Genomic DNA, 24,872 nt, shown 5'->3' with positions numbered 1-24,872 from the left:
CAGATTTGTAATTGAAGTTCACCTTTAGCATTCCAGGTTGTTCTGGCTCTGACAGAAAGCCATTGTGGTGGATCATTATCTGCAAAGATTCCTCTCCTTTGGGACTCTCTGACTCCCAGAGCCATTGCAGTGGTGGTTAAGGCAGTGATGTGAGGTGGTGTGGGGCAGCCAGTTCCACCAGTGCTCCAGTTCTTGTGGTGCTCCTGTCTCCAGACCTTCCCTCCTCTTTGGGAAACACGAGTTCCCTACTGTTAATTTTTCAGATTTTATCCCACCTAATGCTTCACTGTCACCTTGCTTTTCCCCCGTGAAGAGCCCAATTAAGCAGCTGTATTTAGATTATGGGAGTGATTGCCCCAAAACACATGTAGCCCAAATGTGCAGTTCCTGCTCAGCGTTGTACCTTCAGTAAATGCTACAGATCTGCAGTTGGTCCTGCAGTGCCACTGGCGGGGATGGGATTCAGTGGAGTTGTTCTGGAATTCAGGGAAACTAATACAAATCATGTATAATACTCTGAGCTGGAATACCGAGTCCTCGCATCTTACATTTTGACATATCTATTATGTATATGCAAATCCAGCCTTTTCTGCAGAATTTCCTTGGAGATAAACGTTTTATTAGTTAAGAAAGAGGACACAATACGTTAATGGAAGATAATGAACACGTAGCTTGTGACTGGGAATACAGCGATGAGAAAGAGAGAGATTAGGTTTTACATCACTTTTATTCTCAGAGGTGTGTTCTAATTTCCCGCTGCCCAGCCTGGGGAGGTCCTGCTTGCAGGCCAGGTAAGGCCACACTCAGTTAAATTTCTGTGTTTACCAATACTTTGCACATTGGAGCAGCTAAAATGGACGTCTCATCTGTCGATTTAGGGTGGCTTGCACACACTGCTGAATGTTAGTTGCAGTTCCTTAGCCTCAGACAGCATGTGCTAAGGAATGGCTCTTATTGCATATGCAATCCTTTGGGCGATTCAGAGGGAATAGCAGCAGCAGTGGGGCATGATGGGGCCATGAGCAAGGTGGCACTGTGTCATTTACAACTCTATACAATGGAGGAGGGCAGTGTTCAGGGGACATCGGTGCAGAGCAGAACAGAAAACGACAGGTCGGATCAGGAAAATGGGCTGTTATATGAGCAGAAATAAAAAGCTTGTTTAATCTGGCAAAACCAGGGCTGGGAAGTGATGCAGTTGTTCCATCTACAAATGTCAAAGAAATAAAGTGGGGAGGTGAAAATCATATAAAGTGAGGGCTGGCTTTGGCTCAGGAATGACCAGAGCAAGAGTGGCTGCAGGTAAATGCACATTCAAGATGGTCCCTGTTTGTCTTGGAGTCTTGAGTCTTTGTCCAAGCCTTCTCACCGGAGTCAGGTGCCAGCTGCAGGGCTCATGAGGACAGAAGCAGGCAGGAACCCATCACTGAGGGTGCCCATGGTGTTCACACGTGGGAGTGCTGGGCTCGGTGGCCAGGAGTCATTGGTGCTGCTGAATGCCACAGCAGGGCTGCTCTGGGCAGGAGAGGTCCTTTTTCTTCCTACTTTTTTTTTTTTTTTCCCTCCTCTCCAGAACATAATTAGATTTCTGTTGTGTGTTAGGATGGGCTGAAATGTTATTTGAGGTTAAGCCTTGTGGCAGAGTCATCATAGGACCCTGGAAAAGCCCCACCCCATTCTGAAGTGACACGATCTGTACTCTTGAGACTCCAAACACCACCGTGCTGTGCAAATACCTGTCTGCATTATTCTCCAAACGACTCCATTTCACATGCTGCTGTTGTCATCGTGATGAACCGTTTCACGTACAGCTTTGGGATGATGATTTCTAAATTTAGGGCTTGACTTCGTGGAGCCTCCCTGGCTGTGGGTGTATGACAAAGAGCAGTTCTGCTCGTGGGTGCCAGCAGCGGAGCTGGATGGCTCGCGCTGCCATGTGCTCGTCCCCCTCACACAGCTGAGCTTTGGCTCGTGTTTAAATAAACACTCTGCAGTTGTATAAACGGGGGATAACACGTACTCCACTGGAAAGCCCGATCTTGCAAAGTCAGCACCTTCTGCAACTGAAAATGCCTCTTTTTGTATGTTAAGGGGAAAGAGGATGATGAGGATGATCACAACAAAACACATAACCTGCAGAAAAAAAGCGCTTTCCTAAAGCTGCCTATGCTGTTGTGCAAGCACAGGTCTTTGGGTGGGTTGTATTGCGCTTGGTAAGTTTTAGTGGCCTGAGGACCCTTCAAATACTCTGTTTCCTTGCACCATTTATTGTGTGTCTTTAAAGTTACCTGAGGGGAGTTTCAAAACTGGGTTTGTGCCGTTGGCAGTAATAGTAATGGAATTAATAATTACGTTTCTGTAGAATTAATAATCACATTTTAATAGAATTTTCATTTGCAAAGTGCATTACAGCTGGTCTGTAATTAATTGCATACCTGTAGCAGCACCGAGCTGTATCAGAGACTCCACTGCGAGATCATTAGAGAAGTGCATCAGTTTTTAGGGGCTGTGTTTCGCTCGCTGGAGCAGCCAGTTTGGTGCAGAACTCGCTTGGGGCTATGCATCTTGCCAGTTGCTCATGCTCTTGCTGCTTTTCTGCTTAGCCAGTTTTTTCCTTAGTTCTTTGTACGTGTCCACTCGCTCAGTATCTGGGTGATGCTGAGGATGGTTCCTCTGAGCTCGTTAGTTTGTTATTGTTTGAACTGCACTCATGGTAGATGTATTTACTGCCAATGTAAACAGCAAAGTTACCAGGCTCCAGTGGAGTACACCTTCCTTTGCTTTAGGTAGTAGAACCTGAAGAAGATTGTTTCAGTGGCAGAAAATAAGACCTGTGGTCCACCAAAGGTCACGTAGGGACCATGCCATGTGCTGAGCCTGGAGTCTGCAGCAGCTCCCCTGACACGGGGAGGTGAGTGCTGCCCCATGCAGCACGGGCAGCAGCCACAGATCAGAGATCCCTTCCCACGCGGGATTTGGCTGTTTTCTCCTCTACAGTCACAAAACAGTTCCAATATTTTGCGAGAAGTCTGTCCACTTAGAATAAAGTAATTGATACAAGCAATTTCAGTCCCCTTTAATATAACAGATCTCAAGTGTGAAACCTCCTTAGTTAATGATCAGCATAAAATAAAAGTCTTTTTTAATGTAAGTTCTCAGTTAATTTTACAGTTCGGTTGAAGTGAAAATATCATTAAACAGGGTAGCATTAAACTTTATACTTACTGGGCCTCCCCTACTCTGCAAGGGAGAGGTGAGTTGGTGTCTTGACAGTCACGGTCAGATCCAGCCTTAGCCCGGGTCCATCCCTCTCTTTTCCTTGACGTCATTAGAGATACACCTTTTTATTACAAACTAGACTTGCAAGCAAACCTTGACATAGAGCGACGATATTTTAATTTTATAAAGCCTGCGCTGCCATGGTGAAGTGGCATCCCTCATATTAAACAGGTAATGGCTAATTTGTGAGAGGTGCGCACTGAATTTAAACACCAAAAAGGTTTGAAGGTCACCTTTGCTAACGTTACGTTCAGCTGTCGTCCTGTTTATTTCAGTTCTGAGCTGGCACGAGCCCTCGGTGCGGGTCCGAAGGCTGTGCGGGCGGCAGAGGAGGAGGATGAGTGAGCTGCCGGGAGGAAGCACCCGCAGCGCCTCAGCAGTGGTTCAGCACCCGCCTGCAAGGAGCTTTGAAGGGTAGGGAGTGCGCAGCTTTGTGCTGCTGACAAAGGACAGGGGATGTGGTTTCGGCTTCTCCTCCCACTGCCTTCCCATCCTTCCATTAAGTGCAGGTTTGATTGATTCTGTAGTGAGCCAGGGAGGAAGGAGCGCGCTCCCTTCCCTGAGGCAAGGCACGTAAAGGGACACGTTTACTCCTCCTGAACCCAGACCAGGCTCTAAGCTAGATTGCATCAAAATGCAACATTGTCACCGATGAGCTTGGAAAAATAAGGGCAGAATTGCATTTTTCCATTTAAAAGAGGGTTAATGCTGTAAAAGAAAATATAATGAGGAAAGAAACTGTTGTTTGCTTGAACTGCAGGAGACACAGTTGTTAGAGAAAGAAACATGAAACATTCTCTGTTAATTTGGGGAAATACAGGGGTTCTGGGAGTCAAAAAGTCCAGCTTCAGGAAGGTAGGTGCACTCAATCCTCTTTCCAGAGCCATCATTCATGAGCTCTGCAGTGACCATGGGCTCCTTTCAGGGGCAGATTTGCTCTGCAGGATAGTCTTTGTGTTAGTTTCAGACTCTTTATCCAATTCAGTTAATCATCCCTTTGAGATTTGTGTGTGGCAGAGAAAAGTTCTGTAGAAAAGGAGCCTCCCAGTCCTAAGGGTAGACTTTCAACCAGAAGTAGCATTTGCTGTTGGTGGATTTGGAGGGACTGAAGGTTTTTAAATGTGTTTATCTGTGCTCTTGTTGTGGAACTTGGAAGCTGTTGATTGTGGGGGTTCGTGACGATGGCGGTTCTTGGGCAGTTCCCTCCTCTGAGCTGCCCTTCAGCACATGGGTAGGACCCAGTCAGTGTTTTGGGGCAGCCTGAGTCATTGCTCTGTGGAATTTGCAGTGTAGTGGGACATGTGGTGACAGAGCTGCTCATGGTGCCTGGGAGAACAGCCCTGTCCTCCCTGCCTGCTCTCACCTTAACGAGCCGATGTCTTCATTAGCCGCCCTGCTGGTAATCTGCTGCTGATGAAGATTAATAGGGAAAATATTTTCTAAACACTTCTGCCTGCGTTTTCATTAATCTGTGCTTGGAAAATTAATCTTGTGGGGTGACCTGCAAAAGGTGTTAATTGCCATTTCAGGGGAGGATTTATCAAAAGTTTGAGGAGGTGCTGCAGCCACTGCACAGCAGTGGCAGGAGGTCCAGAGGGACTGTTCCTGTCCTTCAGATCCTTGAGCTTAATGCAAGTAAAACCAGTTGTTTTCAAAAGCTCTTTAGGTCAAAGTGCAGCCTTGGCTCTGGTGAGGGCCAAGTTCCTGCCCTTTCAGGTTCAGCATGGAATTAGAGAAGAAGGAACAGGTGAATAATTGAATTAATGTCCATCCTTAATACTGTATCATTATTTTTGAAGACTGCCCAGATGAGGAAGTTTTGTTGGTTTTGTGTTTTTTTACGGTTACCAATTATGAAATTCGGCATGAAAATGAAGCTGTGTGTTACATGAGTGGCTTTGGTGTGATGATGATTTATTGTCCACTTTTCCTTATGAAAGCCACTTGGTAAATTCCTTGTGATTTGTAAACCTACAGGCAGCATATTGGATAGAGATGATGGATTGTGTGGCCGAGGGAACAGATTTCTGCCTGCCCGTGGGACTCATTTCTAATGACAGTTTTGTGGTGTCAGTGGGAGGTTGGGAAGCAAGCAGCCCAGAATTTTGTGTTTTCTTCTGCTTTTCCTTCAATCTTGAACTTGGTTTCAGTGACTCTTGCTGTTCAGTTTTGTGCTGCAGCCAGTGCTCAGTCTCAGCAAAGCATTTTCACTTGGCAATGAACAAGCACGAGTGTCTGTCCGCACCTTTCTTCCAAATGCTGAAAAACTTCTGCTTGCAAAAATGAAACAAACACTGTTTAAATTGACACGTGTCGCTGTGAATCTTCTTGTGATCTGTCAGCACTCTGAACCTGTGGATACTGCGAGTTACCCGTGAGAGCACTGATCTCCTTCTTTAGCTGGATTCAGCCAGTGAACCATTTTGGAAAGTGTTTCAAGTTTCCATGTATGGGTCCAGGTTTTGTAAGAGGGGACTCCTTTCAAGGGATGGCATTTCACCATTTCAGTCTTGAAAAAAGCTGAAATAGTCAGTCATTTCATGTTCAAATAACATTTCAGTTCTTGCTCAGCACCATTCTCCAGCAGTTCTCTTTCCTGAGCCAGCTGTGTCCTTCTCTGCAGAAGGACAGAGAATTTCCAGGATGCTGTTTTCTACAGGAGGAGGGACAGGGCTCAGAGCCACGGTTCCACACCCCAGACATGCCCCTGCTGCTTTGAGGGAAAACCAACTTTTCTGTTGACATCAGCAAAGCTACACTTTGTACTCACAGTCAAGGAAAAAATTGTTTGGGTTGAGCAAAATGCTGCTCTGCCATTGCCAGTAAAACACCCGGAAACCAGGAGGATGGAGAGAACAGATCTAATGACATAAAGTGTGGAATTCTCTCTTATGAGTCTCATGATCTTTTCCAATCACTGTCAGCCTTGAAGAAATGTTGTGAATGCTCTAATTGGCTGTGGTGGGGAAGACGGAAGATTCCCTCTGCATGAGAAGAGGTGATGTACTAAAAATGATTCAGCGTTCTGTTTTGTCATATAGCTCATCAGCGCTGTCTTGCTTTTATTGAGAAAATATGCAGAAAGCACTTTAGAAGCAAAACTGTTGAACCTGCCAGCTAATTACTTGACTTTCATTTGTCAGTGCTCTGTGACTGCCACGTCCCCTTCTCTGTGTGCTGCCACCAGAGGCTGTGGCATGGTGGGACCCTGCAGCTGGGGTAGAGTTGGAGGAGGCTGTGCTGGAACCGGGCACTGCCCTGCTGCCACCATCACTCTCCATGCAGCGAGGCCTGGGTGACCTCCAGTGATGCAGATGTGGGAGATTTTTCAACCCTCATCAACCGCTAAAGAACCTGCAATTCCACTCATGTCCTTTGTGAGCATTTTCAGCCTCTTAGCTAAAGAGTACCAAAGGTTGTAGGGGGACGTGTGAAGTGCCACTAAGATTCGTTTGTGTGAAGCCTTGCATCTAATTAATGAGCAAAGCCCCGCCGTCTGTTATTGAATGCTGGTGACAAGTCAGTGAAAGTGAAGGTAAATCCCTTTGGATCAGTTTGTGTGCAGGAGACGTGGCAGGTGATGTCCCCAGGGGCTGCACCTTTGCAGTGGTGTCCGGGCGCTGTGGTTGCAGCTGAGGAGGTGCAGGAGCAGGTACAGGGTCCTGGCACGGTGGAGTCAAAGGTCTCGGGGCCAGGTGGTGCCTGGTGTCCTGTACATGGCAGGACTCCAGCTGTCTCTTGGAGGACAGTCCACGCAGATGAGTGCAGGAACAGCCCTTGGCAGGGCAGCCTGTAGCCTTTCTGCCCCAGGTGGAGTGACCCAAAAGGCAGGAGGAGTGGGATGGTCCAAACCCAAGGTCCATGATGCCACCGCCTCCTAGTCCCATTCCTGAAAGAATGCAAATGTTGTTGGCAACGTGTAGACAGATCCTCTTTGGACAGCTGTACTTGAATGCCAGTGATAGAAATCACTATTATTTTACAAGAAGAAAATTTGCTCTTAGCTTGCCATCTCTGCTTTTACCCTCCAGAATGTCTCAGGGCATATGGGAGATATTTGCTTTTGTGTTTAGAGTTGTATTTTCCTTCCTCAGCTGTCCAAGTCACATAACTGTTAAATAGCCCTGAAGGGCTCTTCAGAAGGCGAAGTCCCAGCGATAATGTCACTTCAGGTAAATCCCAGTGATAATGTCACCTCAGGTAGGCACCAGGAAGGGCTCTGAGGTTCCACAACTGCTCATATGGGGAGTACCCCCCGATTTTGTGTATCCTGCCATAGCAGACCTCTTCCAATGTTCATTATCTGTCATGAAAACTAGATTTCCCTTCTCTGATAAAAAATTAATGCAAGTAAAAGTTGACCTTTTCACTGCTTATTGAACGTCAGAAACACTCAGCTGTTTGCTGATAGTGAACTTCAGTAAATTTTGGTGCAGTAATCTTGAGAAATTAATGCTTTTCTGTTTGGGTTTTTGGGACAGGAATGAAATATTGATAAGTTGGTTGTAAGCAGTATAAACTTAGTATCTACAACAGCTTGTCCAGAAAGACATTCTTAAATGCCTGCTTACTGTAGCTCCTGTCACTGCTTGTGAGCACTAGTGAAGCTGTAAGGATTTTAAATCAGAATGGGAAGATTTAGTACTTGCATACATAATAATTTGTTTTAGGTTGTGTAAATGCTTTTTAATAAAGGGATTCTCTGGAAGGAGGCTTGAAAGTCAGGTCCTTCTGAGTTTTCTATGCACTTCGATTCAATTTTCAGAATTCAGGAGCTGCTGAAGACCTTAAATGGCCTCCTGAAATGGAAAGGGAGTATCAGCTTCCACTGGCAGCTCCCTGTCTGGAGCATCCAGCCACTCCACAGCCCTGTGCTCTCCGCTCAGGCTGTGTGGAGCTGCAGTGGAACTGTGTCACCTTTGCAAAGAGCCTGAAATGAGGGATGGACATGGGATGGAGTCACTCACTGCAGCACCTACTGCTCTTAATTGTAAGCAAGTGGAACAAAGAGAACAGGACCCAGAACCTGAGCCCTTTGCAGTGTGGGATGTCTGCAGATAGCTTCAGGGCTGATTTTGCCCAAGGGAGGTTGCCAAAAAAAGATCCCAGCAAAGGCTTCTTGTCCATTCCAGCACAAAATTAATCCAAGATAAAACTGCGTGTATAATTAATAGCTCCCAAAAGTTCTCTTAGATATTTATATATTTCCTATAAGTTGGATTTGTTAGACTTGTCCTTATTTGCCCGTGTCAGACAGACAGTGAACACGTCAGACAAACGTCCCTCGCGCAATGTGCTCATGCCCTGCACGCTGTGGGATCGTTCCAGATGTGGCTTGTTTCTGTCTTGTGTCTGCAAAACTACCATCTCAGCCTGCATTTCCCCAGGGCACTGTCACATTTTGTCTGGTTCCCCCATGCTGTGATGGTCTTTTTTCTTTCCCAAAAAAGAGAATCAGATGGATAATAACCAGATTTCCCACTTGGGTGCAGCCTCCCTGTGATGACCATCGTGGAGGCAGCTGGGCTGGAGATGTGGTGCTGCTCTTATCACAGTATCTGCTACCTTAATCAAGTCTCCACCAAGACCAGCTCAGTGTGTTTTTTGTGTGCAAAGCTTCCCCAGATACAAAGGTATTTTGACCTCAACCTATCTTCATTAGCCTCTGCCTGATCCGTTCAGTCTCAGCCCCCCAGCAGCTGAGGCAACCAACACAGACATTAATGGTTCGTGCAGCTTTGTATCTGATTTTCCATTGATGTTGTAGGAGACATGATTAAAGCCTTCAAGTAAAGTTGCAGCTAAATCCTTGTTATAGCCCAACCCATTATTTTTTTGTTCTCCTATTAGGATTTTAGGCATTTCTTTGACATTTTTATTGCCAGATTAGGAGGAAAACGCTTGACTTGTTTGCAGTGTTCTCATTATATCGTCTTTCTAACATTTCTAAAAGAGAATAAATATAAAGTACTTCTGTGGATTGTGTCATATTTCAGTGTGACATTAATATGCTTCACGATTTTCCAGCTCACGGTTCTTCTCACCGTGTGGTGACAGTCAGGGAGCCCTTGCACAGGGGTGGCATGGGTGGCACAGGCTGCGGAGGCTGCGGGGGTTGGTGGTGTCCTGTAGGTTGGTTGTATCCCACTGGAGAACCACCCAGGCAGTGCTGGTTTAGAACACGGGCCTGTGGAGTTGGAGCAGCCTCTTGTACCACTTTCCCCCTTACTAACTGGCCACTCACATCAGGGATGTTGGGAATGCTCTTCCCTTATCTGAAGGTATGGGAGCCTGGCTCTCATGTGGAGCATGTGTCACCCAGATCTGCTCTCAGTGATCCCTTGCACACAGGTGTCATCAGGCGGTCTGTCCGCAGAGCTCGTGCTGCCCTGTTTGTGCCCAGGTCCAAACAGGTCACCTGCCTCCGAGTCCCTCTGAGTATAGGTAGGGGAGGTGAATGTGGGAATCCTTCCCAGTGAAAATTCCCGTATCTTGCATACCTGGCTGAGCACAGCCTGCTTGGAGCTGAGTTTCCAGGTTTTTTTGGGTTTATCGTGTCATTCACAGTATCCGCAAGAGCGCCTACAGGCAGTGCTCCCATTGTGTGGCCTCTCTCCTACAAATCAGTGATTTTGCTCCTATCAGTCACATGAAATAATCTCCCAGGTCTTCAGAAAACTCTGGAGATTATTCTGGAGTATTCAAGCTGGTGACACAGCCAGGCTGTGAGAGTCTTTGAGGTACGGAAAAGCGATGGGCAGGAGTAATGGGGAGTGGGATGCTGCGGGATGCCCAGGTGTGTTATCCTGGTCATCACCCTGCAGGGGGTTTTATGATTGACAGTTTTTGGGTTCAGTTTGAGCAACACGAGTAGCAGGGAGTGAGGTGGATAGTGTGAAGCCTTTTGTGTCAGATCAGGAGGTGGGTTGAAAAGGATATTTCATTACTAATTGGCCATGACTGCTGGCCCTAAGGAAATTTTGAGCTCTTGGAAAGCTCGTAATCCCGTCAAGGATCCAGTGCACACTCCTGGCTCGAGTTGTTCCCAAGGGAAAGTGATGATGTTTTCCTCCTACATCTCACAACTTTGCCCCTATCCAGACAGCATCCCTCCAGTACGCTTTTCACCCAGGCCAGGGTGATTAAGCACTTAAATTGATTAATCAAATTTCTTGTGATGAGAACTACTGTCATTCATTAATCTGAATGGGATTATAAATAAGAGCTGGCAGAGAAGGGAGACAAACATGTTGACAGATAGACCTGCTGCTTTGAATACAAATCACACCACTGCATCTGGAGGGTCTGAGCTCTTGGCAGTCTTGGGATAGAGCTTCCCTAAAGGTAAAATTAGACTGAGATTAAAGTATCCCCGTATTAATAAAGAAATATGCATTTATGAAGAGGCAGGCACTGCAGTGGGGGTGTGGGGATGCATACCAATGATCCTGCAGTGGGCCGGGCAGTGGGTGTTGGTGCCTGTGGAAGCATCAGTCCCCATGTACACCGATTTCTGCCGTTAAGCCAATGTCATTAGAGGATTCATTTCTAACAGTGAGAAAGTTAAAACCTTGCAATCCTTGCAGAGACTTCAGAATCCCACAGAGGGAAAACAGGGTTTGAAAAAGAACCCATTAAACATTTAAATATTTCATTAAATATTGAACATTTCAAAAATTGCTTTCTAACGAGTCCCGAGGTAAACAGAACAATATTTGTTAACAAAAGCCACCAGAAGTGACAAAGTCCTGCAATGCACAGGCTGTGTAACCTCTCCTCCCTTGATCAGCCATCACATGAGAGCTCTGGGCTCAGTCCAGGAACTATCATCTGGGTATGGCTGCCAGTGGCATTGAGGGCATATGGGGGGTTTGAAATGTGTCAGCAAAAGAGCTGACAGGACTAAACCCAAAATCCCTGCACCAGGCTGAGTGCCTGCGCAGTGGGCAGTGCCCGGGGCTGCACAGCGCTGTGATGCCACAGCTGAAAAGTGAAGGGTCAGGTTCTCTGGGTTTTGCAGCTGCCTAGAAGTGTTAAGAAGTGTTTTGGAATCTGCTGTCAGTACCAGGGACTCCTTGCCCAACCTGGCAAACCGTAAGCAATTGCTTAAGTTGTGTCGACATCGATAAAAGGCGAACCTTGCCAGCAGCGCAGCTCAGCCCAGGCTGAGATCTGAGCACGTGGTTTTGTGCTGTGCTGAATCAAAGTTGCTATATATGAACGTCAGAGGAAAATCCAAACCTGTCTAATATCTGTGTTTCTCCAAGATGAGTGAGAAAACACGTTTAGCAGCGTTTTACTTTTGATTTGCAGCAGTAATGGGAAGTTTTGGATGCCTTCGTATATTATGACAATTCTTAAGTCAAAATAAGAGCTCTTGCGGCAGCCTACTGGCCCTGGGATTCCCCAGGGTTCAGACGTGGTTTCCCCTCCCTGTTTAGTGTTTTAAGAAGCTGAACTGGGGCCAGTCTGCACGGGGAAATGTTGAGATCTCTTGTCGCCTCCCTGTCTGCTCAGCGTGCCTGTGCCTTGCTGTGCCCTCCGAGAGTTGCCACAGGGCTGCTGCTCCGCCCGCCTGCCGAGCCCCCGTCAGTCCCCCCCGGCTGCGTCTCGCTGCTGCGGGAGGACAAGGGAAGATTGATGGCACGTGGCTCCCTGCGCGTGGTGCTGGCATCGAGTCAGGGGGTTTATAGCAGCACATTGGCTTTTCTCGCTGAATCCTGATTAATGGAGTGGGCGGGAGCCGCCGCTGTCTCCCAGCTCCCGCAGCTCCCGCAGCTGACAGGGACGAGCCTCATCTGACGTTTGAATGGATTTGGAATGTGGCTTTGGCTTCAGCATCCCTGTCCTGAAGGAAGGATTATCTCTTGCAAGATAACCCAGTCTCAGAAGGCGCTCACTTCTGGTCCGTTTGAGAAGAGAGGTGACACACAAAACATGAGGGGTTTCCCCAGTGGTTGCTAATTTGGTGGCCAAGAAGCCCAGTTTTCAGCTGCCTCACTTTTCTAGCTGGGCTTTGCCCTCTCAGAGATCAGCAGAGATTTTTGTGGGTGCTGGTTACAGAAACAGATAGACAATCGCTCCTACATGTAAACAAATGTATCACTGCAAATAGCTGACAAATTCCTCTGGTCATGATTTGTATGACATCCAGAAGAATAGGTTTCAGGAAGATTGGGTAGCGTCTCTGCTGGATATGGAAAAGTTGGTGAAAAGAATGGGATAGCAGTGGTACCTGTAAGAATAGATTATGGAAATGTCTGTGATAAAATCACAGAATGATTCTATATATCATGGTAGGGATGGGAGAGTAGGGCTTATAATTGCATTCTGACTGTATCGCCAAAACAGAGGTTGCTGCATTGAAGGATGCTCATCTGAGCACTTACAGGCTGCTTTTCCAGTTTCCCTTCCATGCCTGTGAATCCGTATGTGCTGCACGGCCGCTGCTCCTTCCCAGCGCGTGCTGATTACAGCAGGCGAGTGTGAGAGCCGAGCGTGGTTGGGCTCAGATACAGCCACTGCTTCAGGAGACCTGTGCCCTGTCATCTGGATGATGAGAGGAGTGAAGCCAACGCCTCTTTTGGCTTCCTATGGAGGTTTGATCCATGGCAGCAGTGCTGCTACTGCCAGCACTGTGCTGCTCCCTCATGGATATTGGTGAGGAAGCTCTGAAATGGTCAGTAATTACAGAGGGAGATCCCAGCAGCACGGGGATGTACCAGGGAGCTGATCAGCTGCTGGGCTGAGCACATTGCCCAACACCACTACAGAGCCAAGAGCAGAGGGCACGGTCCTTTTCCCCCAATAACCTGCACAGATCCTGCTCCTGGTATCCAGAGGCTGCCAGGGTGTTGGAAGTTGAAGCCTTACCACCAGAAAATTACTCAAGTATATTTTAATAATGTACAGCCATAGGTCTTACGTGATTTGTTCTCTAAAGATTGATTTAGCTTCTTATTAAGGGAATTGGGAATTCAATGTGAAAATCTGAACAAAATCTAGGCGGTTTTTAGGTTTTTTTAAATATCCACTCGTGTAACTCACTGGGGAGAAGAATTTCAAAGCCTGTCCAACCCTATCTTGAATTTTTGATTCTCCTGCTTTCTTGTTTCCATTCCCAAGGTATGCTTGTTAAGGAAGAACACCTCAGCGTTATTGCATTATTTTTAAATAAGCCACAATCACTTTAAGGAGCTCAGGATAAAAAAAATCCACTAATAATTTGATTTTATATTCCCCCTCCCTTCCCCCAGTTTTCAGAAGTTTGGTAATGCCAGATGTGCACTGCATACAAATGGCAGGGCAGGCAGCTGTAATTGCACACTCTCCCCTGCTGCCCAGAGAAGGCTTTTCTCTTTAATTACCCCTGGAATTGTAAAGGGATGAGCTGCAGCAGAGCTGGCAGGGCTGGACCCTCCAGCACCAGTGTGGGGGCTGCACAGAAGGTGCCTGCAGCTGGCTCCTGGGGCAGGTGTGGGGGTCTCATCCCAGGGAGCTGTGCAGGAGGGATCCCCCACAGCGGCAGGACACGGTCTGTGCTCAGGACATCCTTGGCCACACACACAGGGTCATCTCCAGGGCCAAGGATGCACTCCTTGATAGGAATGGGACCACAGGGCCACCACCATGGGCACCCAGCAGCAGGTCAGAGCATCCCCACAGCCTGGTGTCCCTCGGCCAGTGCCACCCGGGGCTCCTCTGGGGTCAGGCTGATGCCGGCCCCCTCCGTGTTCTCCACACAGCAGTCAATGAGCTGCTGAGGTGGCGTTTCTCCTCAGACAGCTCAGAAGTGCCTTTTCTCTTCTCCTGGAGGTTTTGTAAACTTAAAAGAGAATCATGAAAAAAAATGTTCTCCCCTGTCCAGCCCATTAATTCAGCCTGCTCAGGACAGAATTAACCTTGGCAAGCCTTGCAGAGGAGAGAGTCATTCTAACCTTAAAAATCTGCTGATTAAAGCTGGTTTCAGGAATTCGATTTCACTTAATGCATTGGCTGAGTGCCCAGCCTGGCATTAACATCTCCACAGACACACAGGCCTCCGCAGCTTTTACCTTCCCACTAAAAAAATAATTAGAAAAATAAAAGAAAACCCAGCCAATGAAACTCCCTTTGCCTGTTTTGAGCAAGAATTCATTTTAAAGACTGCTTTAGCTAAAGGCATTACTCTTGCCCTGGTTACCTGTCTGCTCTGGCCAGGCAGGGTGGTAATTCCACTCTCCTCATTAGTTTCAGGGAGGTGTTGAGCCGGCCAGGTGCTCGGCAGCCCTGGGCCATCCCGGGGCCAGAGGCAGGGGTCAGCAGATCCAAGTATAGGAACATCCTACACCCCCCCTCCCCACAGCCCCCATGTGCTGAGCCATCAGGCTGCAGATTTTGTGTCATCCACAGTGCTTAACCCATTAATCTTGAAAATCCTCCAAAACAATGACACACAGATTTCCTAGGTTTCTATTTATATCAACTTTTTCTTTTTATCCAAAAATTAATGTAGTTTTTATTGCTGTCATCACTCATTTTGCCTGCGCTCCACGTGCTGGGCTCCCAGGGTCTGTTTCACCCCTGCAGTGTTTCTGTGCTGCTGTGGTACCTCTCAGTGCCCGTGGGGACAGTCTCTGCCATCTCTCCAAGGCCAGGAGCTTGCTCAGTATGTGGGTCCTCTTCATCCCAGCTGTCCAAGTTAGGACATCCAGCCTCAAAACATCCATCCAGAGTCCGATTCCCATGTTCTGCCGGCATGGGGAAAAAAAAAAAAAAAAAGAAAAATTTAAGAAATCCCTTCTGTGTTCTGTGTGCTTTTTGAATTCTGTGAACTGTTAGGATTTTTTTAACAGTTTGCTGAAATGTCGAGAACCAGTTTCATGGAGGTGGGAGGCTTTTGTGTGATTCATTATTGACAGCTCTAGAATTATCTGCGAGACAGCTCTGGAGAGGGAGGGCAGCGCTCCTGCCTGCTGTGCACCATAAGCTGCACAGAGCCCAGTGCTGGGGTTTGTTTTAATCAGGGTGAAGTTTCGATCGACTCCACTGCAAATTGGGGTGGGAGGCAAGTTGGGGGGTGCTGAAATAGATTGATGCATATCTCACAAGGTGCTATGGATGTCCCTGGCTGCTCTGAAGGCTGCTCCAGTGGCTCCAGATCAGCTTTCCCATCCTCATTGGGAAGCAGGTTGGACTGGGAGATGCTGCACCTCCCAAAATGCTTTCTGGAGTGGGGGGACCAGCTCTGAGTCAGCAGAACTGAACGCTGCAGACCTTTCTGTGCAGCCCTTGGTGCCATGTGCCAGGAGTCACTGTCAGGGCGGCTGTTCCCCAACCCTGGGGAGGGATTTAAATGTTAAGCTTTTCTTTGGATTATTTCTGCAGGGCTTTTTTCCTCCTCTATTTTTCCTCCCTGCATTTCAGTGTGTAGAATGTACCCTTGACACATTTTAAAAACATTATTAATCTTTGTCATTTGTGTTTTAAAAATAACTCGGTGATAGCAGCCAGTCCTTAAATCCTGTTTAATTCAGGCCGACCTTGTGAGCAGTGATCCTGGGGAGGGGGGACTGCCGCAGCCTCCCATGTGCTCACCAAATGCGCATGTCCAGCAGCACGGGCACCCCTCTGCACTCGGAATCTTTGCAATTAAAACCAGTTTTGTGTGTTTGGGTTGGCACTGGGCTTGGTTTCCAACCAAAAAGTTTTAACGTACTGGAAATGCAGTGTTTTTCCTGAAGAAAGATTTTCTCGGTCTTGCTGATTTCAGTTAATCAGAGAAGCAGAATTCATTAGGAAAAAAAAAAAAGAAGAAGAAGAAAAGAAACAAACTGTATTTTGCTGTCTAAAATACCTGACAGCAGTTTTTTCAGTTTACAAACACAACATTTTCAGTTGAAATACCCAGGAGATAAACCATGGAAAAAGAGATGAACGTGTTGTATTTGCCAGAAAATAAAAACACAATGGAGCAAAGATTCGAAGGCAGCCCCCAGACCAGCTCTGTCTGTGTCGGGGTGCTGAGCACCATGGGAGCCCCTGTTTGCTCTGGCCAATCCAGGGTGGCCACCCTTGGGCGAAGGTAGCATAGCCGGGGGCTGTTAGGGAGGGGGTTCTGTGACCTGTAGCAATGCTTACAGTGCCACACTGGGGTGCCACAGTGCTGTGTTGTGTGTCACCAGCCCCAGACCAACAGCAGAACAATGTCCTCATTCGTGGGTCACGCGCTGATGCCCCATCCCCAGTGCAGCCTCTTGGGATGGTTCCTCCACTAACCTGACTCTGCTTTCTCTCTTTCTGTGTCCCCAGTGCCTGTATGGCTGCTACGTCCATTCCTCCATCATCCCCACGTTTCACAGAAGGTGCTACTGGCTTCTGCAGGTAGGATGACAATGAGTTCTCTCTCTGGGGTCACCTGGTGGAGCCGCTGTGGCCACATTCAGCTGCTGCCGGGGGGATCAGCGTTCCATGTTTTACTGCCTGGGGGATTTTGTTCGCCTGTGAAGGCAAAATGGGTCTTTTTAGTTGTATGTCTCTGTTTGGACAGATTATATATTTTCTGTAGCAATACAGAGCTGATGCCAGCTCAGACATTTCCTAAACATGGAATTGGCTCAAGTGAGACTTTCTGGAGGTTTCTGGTTGTGTTGTTCCATCCTGAAGCAAGGCAGGAGCGTGAATGCTGCACAGGCATGCCATGGTGTGGGAGAGAGATCAGCCCTGGGCTGTGCTTGACTTCGAGGAGAACCCTGGGGCTGTGTTTGAATTTGGGGTGAACTTTGGAGCTGGCCCTGCAGTGGATCTGCTTTCCTCCGGTGAGATGTTTAGTTTCCAGGGAGTATTTTGGAGTCACCCAATGATTTTTCTTCTGGCTGTTGTGGGAACAGCAAAGTCCCAGGAGGAGTCAAGCTAAGTTTTCCTCTTATTTACACAGGGTTTGGGCAGCTCCCCCGGGGCTGCGGGGGTGTTCGCAGGACCAAGTGTGGGAGTTTGCCCGGGGGGGGGTGTTTGCTGACCCCACCTTTGAGGAGCTGTTCACATTCTTGACTGGTTACCATGGTGTACAAAGTGGAAGCAATTTGTTTTCTTTTGTTAGGAAATAGCACTTGACACATATTGTAATAATATTGTTTCAAAGATTAAACTCCCATGGTCCTGAAAACAAACAAGTTTGAGGAAAGTGACATCTGTTTCTAGAAGCAAATGGAAAATAATTCCTGTTTCTCCCTGGTTTTGCAATTCCAACTTCCATATTAAAAAAGGAGACACTGCTGCTGTCCCTGGGGCAGGACTGACCCCTCACAACCCACAGAGGATGGTGCCCACACCACGGACATGCACCAGATGTCCCCCTCCTCTGTGATATCTGTGTGCTCTCAGCTCCATTTGCATCCACGGCATATAAATGTTGTGTGCAAGGAAAGAGGAGACGCTTGGCTGCAGTGGTGGGAGCAGCACTGCACCTCACAGAGAATTGTGGCTCCTCTGAAAACGCAGCGTGACTGCATCGATCCTGTTCTCTTACGGGCTGCCCAGGCTGTGCTTGTCCCCCTTGAGAGCTCCTGCCCCCATAGGTCACTTCTCTCCATTTGTGAGCTTTGTGTTACTTTTTCTTGTTGTGATGTGCTCTCTAGACGTGTTGCTGGCCCTGGCTGCTATGGCACTTAGCTGGCATCTCCCTGATGGGTTGCACTGCAGCACTGTAGGATCTCTGAGCTGTTCCCCAAGGTCTGGCCCCATCACGTTCACAGGATGTGCATCGATGTTTAGTCCTTTTCTTTGCTCTGGTAATCACTTCTTATCAAGAGGAGTGGATGGGAAGTACATTTCTTAGAAGCCTATTTATATAAAATGTGCTGCAGGACGTCTCACTGTGGCTGTGGTAGACTGGTATTCCTCAACAAGGACATGCTGTGCCTTCGCTGTGGGAGGAGGAGGGGTCTGTGATTCATGGCAGCATCTCCCAGGCATAAACGGGCATCCTTCAGTCATGCGCTCAAGGTTATGCAGTTGGCAGAAAGGAGCTGGCCAAGAATATTTTCTGTCGTCTGCGCAGTGTTTGTGTTCAGCTCCATGGTGAATTCAGGAGCAGTGACACCAGAGAGAGAGAGAAGGTGTTTTGTGCATCTCCTTCGGAAGCTTTCATTTCAACAGCCGTGGTAAATGAGTTTGATATTGAAAAGTAGGTACAGCCAGGGCAATGTGTAACATTAACCTCCAGCAACATGTTTGGCTTTATAGTTCACAGAGCCACATGGGTGACTTTCCCTGTTCTGGGGAGGCATTCAGCACCTTCCTGGGACAGGCGGTGCTCTGTCTGTGAGTCTCTGCTCAATGGGGAGTAAATACAATTACTCTGCAATGCCACCCATGTTTTATGGGATGATCCTCCTCCAAATCCTATTGTCAGGTTAGATATCCATTAAAATTCCCCATGCAATTTTTCTTGATCTTTTCCGCCTTGCCTTTGCGGCATAAAGGCCAGGACTCAAAGCAGCCACAGGGACTCACAGCCTTTCTCATGCATTTACACGGTGCCATAGCCGTTAATTATATGGTGGCATCTGATTTCTTACTTAAACAACTTTGTGTTGTCATTTATGATTGACATGATGTGCCTGCTCCCTGCAGACCGGTCAGAGGGATGAGAAATGAGAACCAGTCAGCTGGAGCTGCACAATGCGGTTTTCTGGATCTCTGTTAGAAGTTCTTGTGCTGTCAGCAGAGACCATGGTGGTGGTGGCTGTGGCTGGGGTCTGCTGCATGGGGCCTGCACCTCCTCTCTCTTCTGAAGGGGTTTCACATTTTTGAGACATTCCAAGCTTTCTTGATAATGGATTTTAAATGCTGCATTACGCCAAAGACCTTTCATGTTTGTAATAGGTGTTGCAATTGTCAAGCTAGCATTGGTGTGTTCCTGCCGGAGATGGTCCAGCCCTGGGTGCTGGCAGCCCCTTCCATGGATGCTGCCTTGGACACTCACTCTTGGGCCTGAGTGAAGGAAGCATGCCCAAGGTGGTGGTTTCCTATGTTTGGTTCTCATATTTTTCTTTTGATTTTCTGATCTCTAGAAATACGAGATCATGCTGTGAGTGACAGGCAGAGAAGATGGGGATGAGGACCCGGGTGGCCTCTTCACAGGTTGCTGGGGAGGACTCCTCAGCAGTACTTCAGTTTTTGTTGTTTTGCATTATCTGTTCGCTTCTGAGAAGATGCAGAGCCCTGGCTGTCCACAGTTCACTGAGCGTGGAGCAGAGCTGCTGAAACCTTCTTTGGAATGTGGGTGATGGCAGATCCCAGCCTCCTGCAGAGGCTTTGGCGCAGCTGTGACCCTGAGTGCATTGGTTTGTCACTGGCAGGACTCAGGCTGCCCCTGTTAGACCTTCAGCATAGTACCAGATTTTGTGTCAATGGAAAAAGAAGAAAACCCCCTGTTTGTACTCATACTGACTAATGGAGGGGAAATGTGGATTCTCAGACACGGATGAAATTCAAACATTGGCACAGCTGAGCAGGAAAATGCAATGTTCCTTCTGTGCACTGGAAATTGGCACCCCAGGAACTGAAAATTAATCTGGCTGCCAGGCTTCCGGACGGGCTGTGGCTTGCCAGGGTTATGGAGGCAGGCTTTGCCTTCACCCATCGGCAGCGATGGGCCCCTTGCTCACTCCCACTCCGGTGCTGTGCAGCTGGAGATGCTGAGCTCGTTGGATGCTCATCGTGTCCCACCCTGCCTGTAGCAGGTGCTGATGTCTTCTTTAGTGCTGGTGTTCAGGTGCTATGGGGATGGGAGGCAATACATTTTTAAAAAGTGTTGCCCTTTTTCTTAATTAAGAAGTACATAAACTATAGGATCATGCTATAGGATCATGCTAAAAACTTGTAAATTTAGACCTCTTGGCCAGTCGAACAAATTAAGACTAACAAGCCTTGGAGAGAGGTCTGTCGGCAGAGGGCTGTTTCACATTGCACATGCATTAACTGCTCACTGAATAATTCAGAATTGGTGCAGAAGAGTGTCAGTGGCACTGTTCTGGCAGGTGAGCCAAGGAAGCAGAGTGGGATGCAGGCTGAGCTAGGCAGGCACGGGGACACACCAGAGCCCCACAGAGCCCTGTTGTAAATCCAGTGTTTGCAGTAATTGCTGAAATGTGATAATCTAGTTCTCTGGGAGCCTGCGGGAAAAGTGCATTTCATCTTTATTGCTCACACACTCACAGGATGCTCCCAGCAGCCATGGCAATCGTGGAATGTTTTCCTGTGGGGTAGGAGATGGCAGGGGAAGGTCAGGGACATCAGCAGTCATGCCAGGTGTAATATCCAGGCAGGATGTCTGTCACGGAAGGAGCAAGTGGGAGATGCTGTGGGGGCACTGGTGGTGGGCAGTATTTGGGCAGTGGTCTTTAATTACCGTTCCTGTGGGTCTGCGTGCACCAGCTGTGCCTTGCAGAGTATGTGTAAGCACTGATGGAATGTCAAAGGTTTTGGCAATATTCTCTTTACTCTGTTTTTTCCCGAATTCTTCCTTCTGATACACTTGAATATTCAGCAGTTTGTTACTATGAATGTCTGCACTGATGCTTGATGCCCCCTGAGTGTTCCCTTCCTAAAATACATCTTGTCTGAAAGCTGTGGGCAGAAAATATCGAGACCTAAAAAATCATTTAAAACATTTTACATGACATCTGTCACTGTCCTGCAGAAATTTAGTGTTTGTTCTGTATTTTTTTGCCTCGGTTTTCCATTATGTCCTAAACAAGGGGAAACCCTTCCCATTTCTTTTTGATAGCACCCCATCAGAGTAGCATTTCCCTCTCTGATCGCTTGTGCTCCGCTGCGTCAGCAGCATCTCCTGTGTCCCTGGCTGGAGCAGCGACAGACAGCTTGAGGATTTGGGGCTTTTTCAACATAAATTGGAAGCATTACAATCTCATAAAAATTCTCAAGACTTTTGCTTAGTAATGGGTTTTTATTTTTCATTTGGGTGAAATAAAAGTGGCTGGGCAATAAAGCACAGAGGATGCTGTGCTGCACATGGGCACTTAGCTGGGTCCTGTATGTTGGGGGGTGGGGTACGAGTGAGGCCCCGGCACAAGGAGCCTGTGCATTTTTGCTAACGGGATTATAAACTGTTGCTGCTGTGCTGGCACGTTTTCCCAAAGTGAGTTTTAACCCATGTGATGAAATCAAGTGGTGTAGAAGTCCAGTAGAGCATGGTATGTGGTGCCAAACTATCACCAGTGTGGCTTTGCGTCCCAAGCATGCTCAGGATACAGGTGGGTGTTCACTGAGCAGACGTGTGCAGCAGCTGTGCTTTAGCTGCCTCAGTTCCTGTTCCCAGTGCCCTGCATGCACGTGGAGCTGTGCTGGAGAGGAGACAGTAAGTGTGGGGGGAGCAAACACCAGTTCCAGGAGAGCAAAATTGTCTTCTGTGTTGATGTAGCTCTGAGCTGCAGCAGCAGAGGTGCTGTTGGTATCAGACGTTGGCAGGATGCAGCAGTCAGTCCTCTCGTGTCGTCATTGGGCTTCACGATGTACAAGCATTTTCAGAGGATGAGGAAGTTGTGGATACCCTTTTCGTGCTTCCTTAAGATGCCTTTGACTTGATCTCTCTAAAGGATGCTCTCTTCTTTCCCTCCTTTCATCTTCTCAACAGCTCTTCTGAAGGCACTGTACTCGTTGCTGTGTCTCTGCTGCCTTGCAGTCACTGGAACAGCTGTGTCTCAAGACTTCCCATCATGTTTTTCAGGGTTCATTAAAGATCTGAAATACTCATGGAATCGGTGGAGCTGTGTGAAAACTATTGCTCAGTCCAACTGAAATTCCAGGGGTTCTGTGAACTCTTTTGTACTAATTGTCCAGTTTCATTATTTTGACTTTTTTTTATTTGGTCACGTGTCTAACATACTGACTCCTGAAAGTGAATTTCAGAGCAAACATGTAAGAGAAGCAAAGTGTCCTGTGCATGTGCTCCCAGTCACCCTGTGAGTGTCACAGAGAGCACAGCCTGTGTGCTGCTGGAGAAAGGACAAACCCTGGAGCCCTGTTTGTTGGGACAGCCGCCTGCATTTGCAGCCATCCTCACACGTGAGACTGCGAAAATAAATCAGGATGTTGTTTCTGTGAAAAACATTTTCCATGACAGAAATCTACAGTAGATAACATAGAGCTGTGGCTTGGGCTGGACTGTGCCCTGTATCTGCCTGGATCCCTATGAACCAGAGATTCTGCAGGGTGGGTGAAGTGGGGCTGCGAGAGCGGCAGCGCGAACCCTCTGCTGATGTTCCAGTGAAGGGGAGGCAAAGAGGATTACAAATGAACTGGTGTGTCAAAGGCTAGAAACATTTTAGCAGGAGTGCTTTATCTTTTGTAATGTTTTTATAAATTATTTATTAACACACTTGCTGCATTTTCCTGAGAAATTGGGTGGAAGAGCAGAATGTATAGATGGTGGATTATATTCCAGAAGAAAGACGCCTGTGATTAAAAAACAATTTCCAACCCTTTCAAACACATAACTTTATTTTAGACAAGCAGGCTTCTATTTTTGTACCGCTCTCCACCATTTTAAAGAAAATCCCGGATTCATTCCCTAGATATATGAGACTGATGTTAATGCGAGCAAACTAAAAAGCAGTCAGAGTGCTTTAGTTGTTGCTTAAATAATCTGTTGTCATTTATAGAAGAGATGCATTTCCCAAACTGCTGGGGGATGTGCCTGGGTTGCTGATCGAGAGAAGTTCTGGCGGGGTGACGGAGAAAAGGCCAAAACATGTCCAACTCCCACAGAAAGGGAGAGCAGGTTTTGTGCTTTTGGCTCTTGGTGGAAATGGTGCCCCATTTGCCCTGGATGCCTGACCTGGGGGAGGGAAAGCATTGGCTCTGTCCCTTCTCGGGGGCTGCAGCCCTGCCATGCGCCATGGCACGGCCGGGGGGCAGCCACAGAGTGGTTTTTTGTGCCTTATCCAGCAGCTCAGCTTGAACAGGAGCCCCTGCCGTACCTAAAATGGGTTTTGCCCCTGTGGTTGCAAAGGGACCCGACAGCACAATTGGGTCAGGGGCTCCTGGGGACCCTGCAAGAGGCCTGCTGTCACTGGGGAACATCAGCATCTCAGCAGGGACACCAAGAAGTGACACGACTGGAAGCAGGATTACTTTTGCTCCAGTGCCCACCCCCGTGTTCTCCCAGGACGGCCCCACAGAGCGGGACTGTCATCCCTGTGATTCTGCTCTGGTTCAGGCCAGTGATGCTGTCACCGAGACATCCTCGCGGCAGGGATCGCAGCCATGCGGCAGCACAACTCAGCTGGAAATGAAATCAAACCACGGGCGCCAAGACACTTATTAATATGCTCTGTATACTGAGGATTAGGCTTTTGGTGACACTTAAATTGAATTCTAATGCTATTTTGAAATATATAATACGCTGAATTTACTTCACCTCAGGTTTGAGTTAATGGTTTATTAAATTATGCACCTTGCAGTAGTGAAGCTCTTTCCCAGTGTAGGACACTGAGCCTTGCCAGGAGCAATGCAGCGATTCTGCTGAGCTCATCCACATCCTCCCTGGTCAATTCTTAGGTCTGCAGGTGTCGGTGAATGTATTATACTGTTGGCTGGAATTTCACCCTCACTGGAGAGTTACAATTGGGGCTTGAGTTGGGAGTTCTGTAATGCAGCAAATTACAATTTGAGTTTAGAGATCTGGAGTTCGTTCTGGCGTGGGCAGTAGACAACTTGGAGCAGATGCTGCCAAGGCTGAAGTCTCTCTTTCTAATGTGGGATATTTCTTCCTTTAATACGCAGTGTTTTGGCCTGCAGTGAGTTACCCTCTGTATTTTTTCTGTTAAGGAACACTTTTTTAAGTGTTTTGGATAAATCACTTCCCAGGTGCCTGCAGGTTTGAATGCTCTTCTTTCTCTCCTCTGCCTTTGTAAGCATCTTGCTTATTACCCTGGTTGCTTTTATTCTCAAAATAATCTTTCATTTCTGAAGGAGTCTCTACTCCCTTTCTATCAACTGGCTGCCTCAGCTGTCACTGACGTCTGCGCTGCCCTGGGTTAATGAAGCTGTGATGCCTCTTCTGTCTCGCACTGCCTCAGTGATGTGAAGACTCTCCGTCCCTGTCACCTCCCGCAGCTGCCACCTGCATCCCACCTCGGATGCATCACTGCATCCCTCTTGCCACACCCATGGTGATGTCTCGGGTCAGACCAATGGATGGGAAAGTGGCTCTTAGACCCATGAATATATATACATGGTGCACTACCCTTAGTGAAAGGCAGTAAAGGTTGTTAAAAGCAGCCCCAAATTCATGGTGTGCACTTTAAAATGCTGTGCTCACCTCTGAGGCCGTGGAAATGGTGTGTAGGGACCACAGCCTTAGTCGTCTGTGAGATCATTCAATGGTCTTCTTTAGCATATTAGTGAAGGGGCAAAAGCCAGAGGAGAAGGACCAACCTAAATGGCTTTTGCTTCTGAACAGGCGTTGTTCCTAAGGGGATCATTTTCTGTGTCAAGGAAAAAGTGCACAATTTTTATCACCGTACATTTTTTTCCATTAAATGTCAGCTTTGCCTCTGCTCCTCGTGCTGCCGTGGGGCGTGTATCGT

At 47.6% G+C, this 24,872-nt stretch overlaps 1 protein-coding gene across 11 annotated transcripts in view; it reads left to right on the top strand.

The window, feature by feature from the left end:
* CAMTA1 (calmodulin binding transcription activator 1) overlaps positions 1-24,872 on the top strand; it is a 231,678-nt gene that overhangs the window by 105,604 nt on the left and 101,202 nt on the right. For all 11 annotated transcript variants that reach the window (XM_042051368.1, XM_042051360.1, XM_042051362.1 and 8 more), the window contains one exon: positions 16,570-16,641. In XM_042051368.1, the coding sequence (XP_041907302.1) occupies positions 16,570-16,641 (72 nt within the window). The remainder of the gene's footprint in view (positions 1-16,569; positions 16,642-24,872) is intronic.

The sequence above is a fragment of the Corvus kubaryi genome, unplaced genomic scaffold (assembly GCF_017639235.1).
Source record: "Corvus kubaryi isolate FWS band 111438036 unplaced genomic scaffold, C.kubaryi_AGA036_p1.0 75, whole genome shotgun sequence".
Lineage (NCBI taxonomy): Eukaryota > Metazoa > Chordata > Aves > Passeriformes > Corvidae > Corvus > Corvus kubaryi.
This window is presented reverse-complemented; position numbering and strand designations above follow the sequence as displayed.